The sequence below is a fragment of the Aplysia californica genome, unplaced genomic scaffold (genome assembly GCF_000002075.1).
Source record: "Aplysia californica isolate F4 #8 unplaced genomic scaffold, AplCal3.0 scaffold00636, whole genome shotgun sequence".
Taxonomy (NCBI): Eukaryota; Metazoa; Mollusca; class Gastropoda; order Aplysiida; family Aplysiidae; genus Aplysia; species Aplysia californica.
This window is the reverse complement of record NW_004797906.1, coordinates 29,378-38,884: the sequence shown is the minus strand read 5'-3', so window position 1 is coordinate 38,884 and position 9,507 is coordinate 29,378. Positions and strand designations below refer to the sequence as shown.

Below are 9,507 nucleotides of genomic sequence, written 5' to 3'. Positions count from 1 at the left end.
TGAAAGTGAAAGACACTGTCTATACTTTCAAATAAAAGAGCACTTCCGGTATGGGTTGGCTTTTGTTGACTATTGGTAATAACGGAAATTTTGTATTTCGCATTTTTGAAATTTATTTTTAAAAATTTTTTTTTTTTGGGGCACAAATTTTTACGGAAATTTTTCCATTTGCGGAATTCTGCTAATTTGCAGAAATCCGCAAAATTGCGGAAGACTGGAAGCCCTGCCTCCTCTGAATACCGTGCGGGGCAGCACAGCGGCCGGGAAAATATTACAGGGTGAAGTAACAAAACTCGCCGTCCTGCTAAAGTTTTCCAGTGAATCTAAACAATTTTTTCACAAATAAATTCCTCACTGACTCTTGATACGGCAGATAACAAAATGATGACAATCTGTGTTTCCCGAATGGAAAAAAATCCTGATCTTTGTAGCAATCCGAGAAATACGTGCACCACAAGGTAGGGTTAAGTACAGAGGCAGTGTGTGATCACGATTAGAACTAGAACCAAAGTAAAGGGTGCGGGTTACTGGGGAGATCTGAGCTTTCATTTGATACCTCACACACCCATAGTGATAGATAAGTGAGGACATTTACAGGGGTCTATATCAAGTGAAAATTACAGACTTCTACCCAAAATCGTGTAACAGCGCTATCGCCCAGGAAGCGATGTGTGGCCCGGCTGTCAGGTGGGATTTATGACCCCGGGAGGTCAGCGGACGGGTTAAACTAAGTGCTCCGCAAGGATAGTAGAACTGAACAGCCGTGTCATATGAGCGCGCGGGACACACCTAATATTTTCAGTTGGTAGGAAATTTTGAATTTTGCCCGGGTGGCGGCCGAAGCTTACTCTTATCGATTTTAGACCACCAAGGGATCTTAAACGTGTGCAACTTGCACACGGGCCCTCTGAGATTTTTCGCCCTTGTCCGAGAAGGCTAGGTGTAGATCTTTCCTACCAGAAGATCAGGGGTGTGTCAGAAAGACAGCAGTAAGGAGGGGCCAAGGAGTAGCAGTAGAAAGGCTGCAGAAAGAGTCAGGAGCCCAGAGGAGGGGGCAAAGGAGGTGAGGGGGTGGGGGCAGAAAGTGGAAATGAAAGCAGACAACAGAACGAAAATAAAATAAAAAAATCACTTAGGGGAAAAGAAAGAAAAATCACTTTTGTCCATCTCTGTGGGGAGAAGAAAAAATAATTTCTTTCAATCTCTATGGGGAGGGAAAAAAACAACATATTTATATTATCATATCCACGTGGAGAAATTTGGGCACAGATGCATTGTCTTTACTGGACAACAGAGGAAAAAGAAAAGAAAAAAACAAAACAAAGCAAAAAGTGGTTGTCTAAAACAGGTGGGAAGGCATTACAATATTTAAAAATAAAAAGAGGGGTGATAAAAAGTGGCTGTTTGTGCGGCCGATTGTCTTTGGGGGGGGGGGGGTTGGTAAATGTTTTACGGAGCTCACAACTGTATAAGGTCATATGAGTGCGTGGGACACACCAAACAATTTCAATTGATAGGAAATTTTGAATTTTGCCCGGGTGCCGGCCGAAGCTTACTCTTATCGATTTTGGACCACCAAGGAATCTGAAATGTACGCAACTTGCACACGAGAACTCCGAGATTTTTCGCCCTTGTCCGAGAAGGCTAGGGGTAGGTCTTTCCTACCAGAAGATCAGAGTTGTGGCTGAAAGACAGCAGTATGAAAGAGCCAAGGAGTAGCAGTAGAAAGGCTGCAGAAAGAGTCAGGAGTCCAGAAGAAAGGGCAAAGGAGGCGAAGGGGTTGGGGCAAAAAGTGGAGACGAAAGCAGACAACAGAATATTGCAAGAGAGAAGAAAAGAAGGTGAAAGGAGACAATTTTAGAGAAGAACCTTTTTGCGTCGCTACCCGGATTCGACCCGGGACCTTTGAATGAGAGGCAAACACCTAAACCTCTTGGCCACGAGTGCCCCCAAAGGTTTAACTGTGCCACTATTTTATGAACTTCTCAAGAGAACCGGCCTCTTGTAGTTTTAGTAATCAGTTCATGATTCATGACATTTCCCTCACCTTGGAGTGAGCGTCACTTGACGTCTGTGAGGCCTCCGACTCTCCCTCGTACGACGACCCTTGAAGACCTTGACGAAGCGGCGATGACCGCTGCTGACCTTGAGGTTGAGGAAGTGATCCATTTGTCGTGTGCCGCGAGTCTCCCAGACTGAAAGTCAAATTGAATTTAACGACATAAAATATGCTCACAGAAACTACAGAGGGTGAGATAAAAAAATCTTTGCAAAGTTGGATCTGACCCTTTTTTAGTTAAGTAAGAGTTTGTTTTAGTTTTAGTAGAGGTTTTACGGCACTTGCAAAGGGATAAGGTCACATGAGCTCCATGGGGTGGATGTCAACAGAAAAGTCCTTACAGGGAATCAGACTTACTCTGCTCACCTCTCTAGCTTCAACCCCCCAAAGTCTGCTTCGACGATCAAGGCACCCCGGAAATAGCGGATCACAAGAGTTTGACAAACATACAAAAGAAGAAGAGGAAAATGAGGATAGGGGCTGGTAAAGATTAGGAAAGATAAAGCAGCAGTTCCCAGTTGCAGTTCAGGCACAGTTATGAGCATGACATCGATGAATCAGTCCATTTACAATTCTACTGCGCATAAGAACAGATTAATGTCCCCCTTTTGGGAATGGCCTAAAGACACTTCAGTCAATAGCACTGCCCTGGGGGTAAGTAAGTGTTTACAGCACCCGCAACTGCATGAGCGCGCGAAACACTGGTAGGTTTTATCTGACCTGGATTCATATATTTCTCATTCTAACAGCAGAAAAGACAAAAATGTTTATGCAGTCTTCCTTTAATGTCATATTCTGCCATAATTTTAATATACAGTATGCAGTTTTTACAATTTTACAGGAGAACCGCAAAAATAAATATTGTTACCTAAAAAACAGCATTTGCTCTAGAGAAAATACGGGAGTTATTATCAAAGTATAATTCTTTAAAACATGGACTGGAATGTTTGCAAAGAGTTTGGGTTTTTTTTTTTGTAACAACATTCAAAACGTGCTCATGTGACCATATTAAACAAAATAACATTCAGTTTTTTTGCTCTCCAGCAAAACAGTAAAAAACTTCAAACACTGTACTTTTAAAAATGAGGGTAGACACGCAGTTCAATAGGGCTTGTCTTACTTTCTTCATCTAGACTTAAAATCTCACAGATTTCTGTAAAATATTCGAAAGACTGGAGGAACAGAGTCAAAAGAAAAGACTTCAAACCCCAGCACCTACCTGTGTAAGTACTCCTCCACTCTGTCCATCCGATCCTCCTCCCCTCTGTCTTTCCCATCTCCTCCTCGGCCCATCTCTCTACTCCCACCACCACCACCACCGGCCCGCGGAGGTGATGACGTCGAAGAATGAAGTGTCCTTGACCCACCGGTGTCCTCCAGCTGGGCCAAGCTACGAGCTGGATGGCCCGCCGTGGGGTGCATGCCCGAGGAGACCAGGTTGAGGCTGGTCACGGAAGTGTTGCCATCGGTTACCGCCATCGCAGACGCAAGTTGACCTCCGCTCTGGCTGGACATGAAGGAACTGTTGAGGTTCTGGGGATAAGATGAGATGAAATATGATAAGATAAGATGAGATGAGATAAATGAGATGAGATAAGTTAACATTAGATAAGATGCTATAAGATAAGACAAAATAAGATAAACATTGATCAAGGAGGGAACACAGAAAGCCAGGTTAGAGTAGAACCATGGAATTCAAATAACCAAAGTCCAAAAGCGGATGTGTCTGGGTCTAGAACCAAGATTCCCCATACTACAGGGAAGCATGAAATTCATTGAGCAACCGAAAGGTTAGCTAGCACCCCACCCTCAAACACCACCACTCTCTCCACGCTAGAACAGATATCAGAGGTGCCAACTGGCCACAAATAAATCTTTATCTTTTCAGACCTCATGGAAATGATATGTCAAAACACATTTTGTTGCATAATTTTTTTATATGCACTCAATGTCGAGTAGAAAAGTGGCCACTTTAAACAGGTGGCTATCACTATAATGTAAAAAAAACTAAACAAGACATAAAATGAAAAATATCTGTCTTATTCAGGTGGCTGTTAGGGTAGGCTCAACTGTATAGCATAAAATCCTGACAACTTTTTAAAATCCAGACTTCCAGATTTCACCAGAAAATTGTCACCTCTGAGATTTGATACCAGGTGGAATGAGGAAGTAAATAATCCAGACTTTTCTCTAACCTTTTTCTGTGGCGTGCTGACAAGGAGAGAGACGGCCTCGTTCCACTGGGACTGCATCATGAACTGCAGCTTGGTGAGGATTTCCATCCTGGGGAGACGATGACAGAATGATAAGAGGAGACGACGACAAGAGGAGACGACGACAAGAGGAGACGACGACAAGAGGAGACGACGACAGAATGATAAGAGGAGACGATGACAGAATGATAAGAGGAGACGACGACATAATGATAAGAGGAGACGATGACAGAATGATAAGAGGAGACGACGACAGAATGATAAGAGGAGACGATGACAGAATGATAAGAGGAGACGATGACAGAATGATAAGAGGAGACGACGACAGAATGATAAGAGGAAACGATGACAGAATGATAAGAGGAGACGACGACAGAATGATAAGAGGAGACGATGACAGAATGATAAGAGGAGACATGACAGAATGACAAGAGATGAGAACACGATAAAATGAAATGAGAACAATGACATTAAGAGACGAAAACAGAATGACATGAAGTGACGAGAACACAAAGATAAAAAGAGATGAGAACAGAATGATAGTTGGATAGTTTTAACAGTGTCACAAAAAGCACCAAAAAAAACTATCTTAGACAGGTGATCATTACAGCAGGTTCGCTTGTAGCTCTGACCAAGCTAGTTGAAGGAAGCAAACGACTAATGGCGCAGCATCCTCTGAGAAGAGAAAATAACTTGACTTACCTCTGAGACTCCAGCTTCAACTTGGACTGCTTCAGGGAAGAATTTTCTGAGCGCATGTCTTGAAGTCTGAAACACAACCACAGTAGAGACCTCAGCATAAGTACGTTTTAAACTAAACTGGCAAACATAAATTTTGTTTCAGTGCAATAATGCAGTACTAAATTGTAAGTTGCAGCTGGTAAGAAGTATGAAAAAAAAAACCTGCAGCTTTTAAGGCAACAGAAGGAGAAATAAAGATGACGCGTGATTGATAAGAAAGAAGGAACAAACCACACTAGAGCACCCGCCGACCATCTGAAATAATTTCAAGACACTTTTGTAAACGACCAATGGAAACAGAAATCAGAAAAAAAAATTTGTAAATTATGAAAATCTAATCTTCTTTCACAGGCAAAACAATTTTGGCGCACTTGACATGCCTGAGCATTACATGCCACTTACTTCTCTTCCAAATCTGTGATCTGTCTGCGATATTCTTCTTCCTTTTTCTCCCTGTCCTCGTTCAGAGCCACCATTTGTCTCTCCGTGTCCTTCTGGTGTCTGACGTGAATCTCTGCCACCTGCTTCCTGTGTCGCTCTGACATTTCCTCCATTGTTGATTCCATTCGGCCGTGAAACTCAGATGCTTGGTCAGCAATCTGTTGGTTTGTTTGAGTGAAGAGAAATAAATTGTCAAAACAGCAATCAGCCATAGCTGGGAAAGAGTAAGAGAGATCATCATATTGGCATTAAGTTTTTACAAAATAGTAAAGATGGGCAGTCCTGTTCTCCAGCCCCCTAAAAAGTAGAAAACGAGCTACCCTTTATAAAAATCTTCACAATAATGCTGAATAGGAGAGTCTACAACTTTTAACAACATATGTTGGAAAGAGTGAATCATTCCCACTTCACTCCATCCCCCCCGCCCCCTGCATGATACAACAAATACCTATTCAACAGTCTTTCTTTTTAGTTTAGTTTAGCAGTAGTTCAAGAGTTTTATTTTTTCACCTGGTGCAGGAGTATAGGCCAATAAAAAAAGCTCTCCGAGTACTTTAAAAAAACCAAAAACAATAATTATTAAAAATTTGTCCTTTCTCTTCAGCGCTTTCCGCAGTTTGTAGGCAGCGACCCGACGGCGCAGATAATCTCGCCAACCTGGGTCAGCCCTGAAAAATAACACCCATACTTGAAACACAAGACACATGTAACACATAAAAAAACATAACACACATATTACACATCCATTAAATACAAGAAACACATGCAGCACATCAACAAACCCACTTCTCCATCTGATGTTTTAGTAGATGTTTTCCGGCGCTCGCAACTGCATAAGGTCATATGAGCGCCAAGGAAAGGATGTCAATAGAAAAGTCCTAATAGGGAATCAGACTTACTCCGCTCACCTCTCAATTCAACAGCACAAAGTCTGCTTCCACTATCAAGGCACCCCGCAACTAGTGGGTCACAAAAGTGTGACAAACATACAAAAGAAGTAGAGGCGAAATGATGATAGTAAGGATTAGGAAAGAAAAAGCAGCAGTTCCCTGTTGCAGTTCAGGCACAGTTATGAGTGTGACATTGATGAATCAGCCCATTTACAATTACAATTTTACTGTGCATAAGAACTCGAGATGCTAATGTCCTCCCCTTTGGGAATGGCCTAAAGACACTTCAGTCAGTAGCACTGCCCTGAGGGAATAACCTCCATCTGAGCGTGGCGATCAATGAACAACAAGATACACATAAGACACATCAACTAACAAACACAACGTGCAAACGACACATCCACAAAATACAATCTACACATGCGACACATGGACTAACCTCCTTCTCCATCTGGGCGTGGAGATCAGTCTCCAGCTTCCTCTGTGTGCTCTCAAACTTGGCCTCCATGATGGCCATCTCAACCTTCTGACTCTCCTAGATGAAGACAGAGGGAGGGAGAGAGAGAGAGAGAGAATGAGAGGAAGGGCAAGAGGGAGGGGGGAAAGAGAGAATGAGTGAGTGTGTGTGTGAGAGAGAGAGAGAGAGAGAGAGAGAGAGAGAGAGAGAGAGAGAGAGAGAGACAGAGACAGAGACAGAGACAGAGAGAGACAGAGAGAGAGAGAGAAAGATTTTTTTTTCAGTAAGCCTTTTACAGCACTTGCAACACAATAAGGTCACATAAGTGCCAAAGATAAGAGGTATACAAGAGAGTAATAAACACCAGGAGAGGTTCAGAAGATATAGATGTTTGAAAGGAAAGAGAAGGAGCAAATCACACAAGAACACCTACCAACCACCAGAGTGTGAATGAAACACGGTGAAAATGAAGAAATACCAAACCTATTTAACTAAGAAGAAAATGTTTAGATGTGTTTTGGTTTCAGAAAAGAGATAATTGTTTCTCTCTGTGACATCACACGTGCCTGAAGAAAGGTAAAGTTAACTACATTCAAGTTATTTGAAAAGTTGGGGGGGGGGGGGGGGGAGGAACTCTACACATCCCCCCCATCCCACTATTAAGTGCAACCAAATTTTCCTAGACAACCACCCATTGTTGAGGAGAAAAGTGGCCGTCTTAGACAGGTGGATGTCTTGGACTGTCATTATAATAAAAAAAAAAAAATACTTTCCTCTAACCAGCCCCCCTACGTGCAGAATCGACAGGGGGTGGGGGACTTTCCTATAACCAGCTCCCCTACGTGCACAAACACAGACGACCTCTGACCTTCTCTCGGACCAGCTGCTCCATGTCCAGCACAGCTCGCTTGAGCTCCGTCTTGAGCTCCTCTGACTGGGCCTCCACCTCCTCGCGTTTCTTCTTCTGCTCCTCCAGTTTCACCTGGGAGGATGTTGTGAGAGAGAGTGAACGTTTTACAGCCCCATTAACACAACAATTCAGAGACTTTTAAAATGACGCACATTTTTGTTGGATCTGATTAACACATAAGTGCTAATTGATAAAAATCTGGAAGAGAGAAAAAAAAAAGGTAAAGAGCTGAGTTGACTATTTGGCCATCTCCAGTGGTTAAGTGAGTAGAGTTCAGACTCAAAAGTAATGTCAGGCAAGTATCGACGACACGAGGTTCAGGTGAGTGGTCAGTGGGGTGTGTCCATAAACAAGACACGACAACTGCAGCTTAAAAAAAAAAAATTTGGGCTCTGCACAGTGGCAACTAGCACTCGCGGGTTTGTGAAATTGTTCTGCATTGGTGTAATATTGTGTATTTATCTATGTATTCTTGTATTTATCTATTTCTAATTATGTATTTCTGCAAGTATGTATACTTGCCATTGTAGCTCACAATTTCTGCACCCGGATCAATAAAATGTAATTTATTTATTTATTATCTATTTACCTTTGGGCACTCCATACAATAACCACCCACCCACGCCATAAACAGTTTTCATGCAACACAAAAAGCATCATCAGAACCTGATAATGACAAGAAATATTAAGGGTAACCTAATTTTCCTAGACAACCACCCATAGTTGAGGATAAAAGTGTTTGTCTTAGACAAGTAGATGTGTATTATAATAATAGAAAATTTTTTTAAAAACAGGTGGGAAGTGGGAAGTAGTTGTTTGTTCAGGTGATTGTCTTGGACAATTCGACTGTATTCTACAACCTCACAGTAAGAGTCAGTTCCACAGCACCAACACACAAATGACAAGTATAACGGCATTACTCTCCCTTACCTTCTCCATGTTGATCACTTTCTGGTTTGCCTCTTTCACCTCCAATATTTTGGCCGTCAGCTCTTTCTCCTTCGTCTGCCAACTGTCTTGCTCCTGATGAACAAAAACAGAAGAAGAAAAAAATATTGATAGGCATTTAAAAATTGTCTAACATAGTCATTCGTTGCCGTCGTTGTCATAGACATGGAAGTCTTACACATAGTTATTATAATACAAAATGGTGAAACGGTAAAGGTTTAACACCCCTATCAACCCTGTTAGGTTATTTAAGAGGAGAGACCTCTGCGTTTATCGCCCATCTCCGAAAAGACCTAGCCAAATGGGAAATTCATGTAAAGTGCCTTTCCCAGGGACACAATGTCGGATTCAGCTGACGCTCAAAACCCTGAACTCGCAATCCCATACTTACTGGTCCAGTAGCCTGACCACTTGGCCACAGACACTACTTTCATATAGAAAAAAACGCAAGGGTAGAAGTGAGATGTACGTGTCTGTACAGGTGATTGTCTTGCTTTGTTTTAGTAAGAGTTTTACGGCAACACAAAAAGGCCATATAAGTGCTGAAGACTAGAGGTGTTACAAGACAGTAAGAAACACAGAAAAGAGGGAGGAGAGATAAGAACGATAGATGTTTGATACAAAAAGTAGACCTGCATGTGAGCCTCAACCAGACTGTCTGAAAATTTTGCCACACCACACAACCCCTCCACCCCCACCCCCCCAAAAATCTATTTCCCCGATTAGAACTTTTGTGGATGTTATAAAATAGCAGCACATGATGGGGGCGCCCTCCAAAAAGAACCTGCAATGGCCCTTCAGAAATGTCAAAAAGCCAGCTAGATCTAGATCTAGTCCATAATGATATC

General features: G+C 42.3%; 1 protein-coding gene across 1 annotated transcript in view; it reads right to left on the bottom strand.

Moving 5' to 3' along the window:
* Window positions 1-9,507, bottom strand: part of LOC101856606 — a gene marked incomplete in the record, with an annotated part of 62,244 nt that overhangs the window by 38,061 nt on the left and 14,676 nt on the right. Inside the window, 8 exon segments of the mRNA XM_005107842.3 lie at window positions 2,048-2,195; window positions 3,279-3,592; window positions 4,255-4,342; window positions 4,975-5,040; window positions 5,416-5,612; window positions 6,784-6,879; window positions 7,670-7,783; window positions 8,642-8,734. Coding sequence (XP_005107899.2) covers window positions 2,048-2,195; window positions 3,279-3,592; window positions 4,255-4,342; window positions 4,975-5,040; window positions 5,416-5,612; window positions 6,784-6,879; window positions 7,670-7,783; window positions 8,642-8,734 — 1,116 coding nt within the window.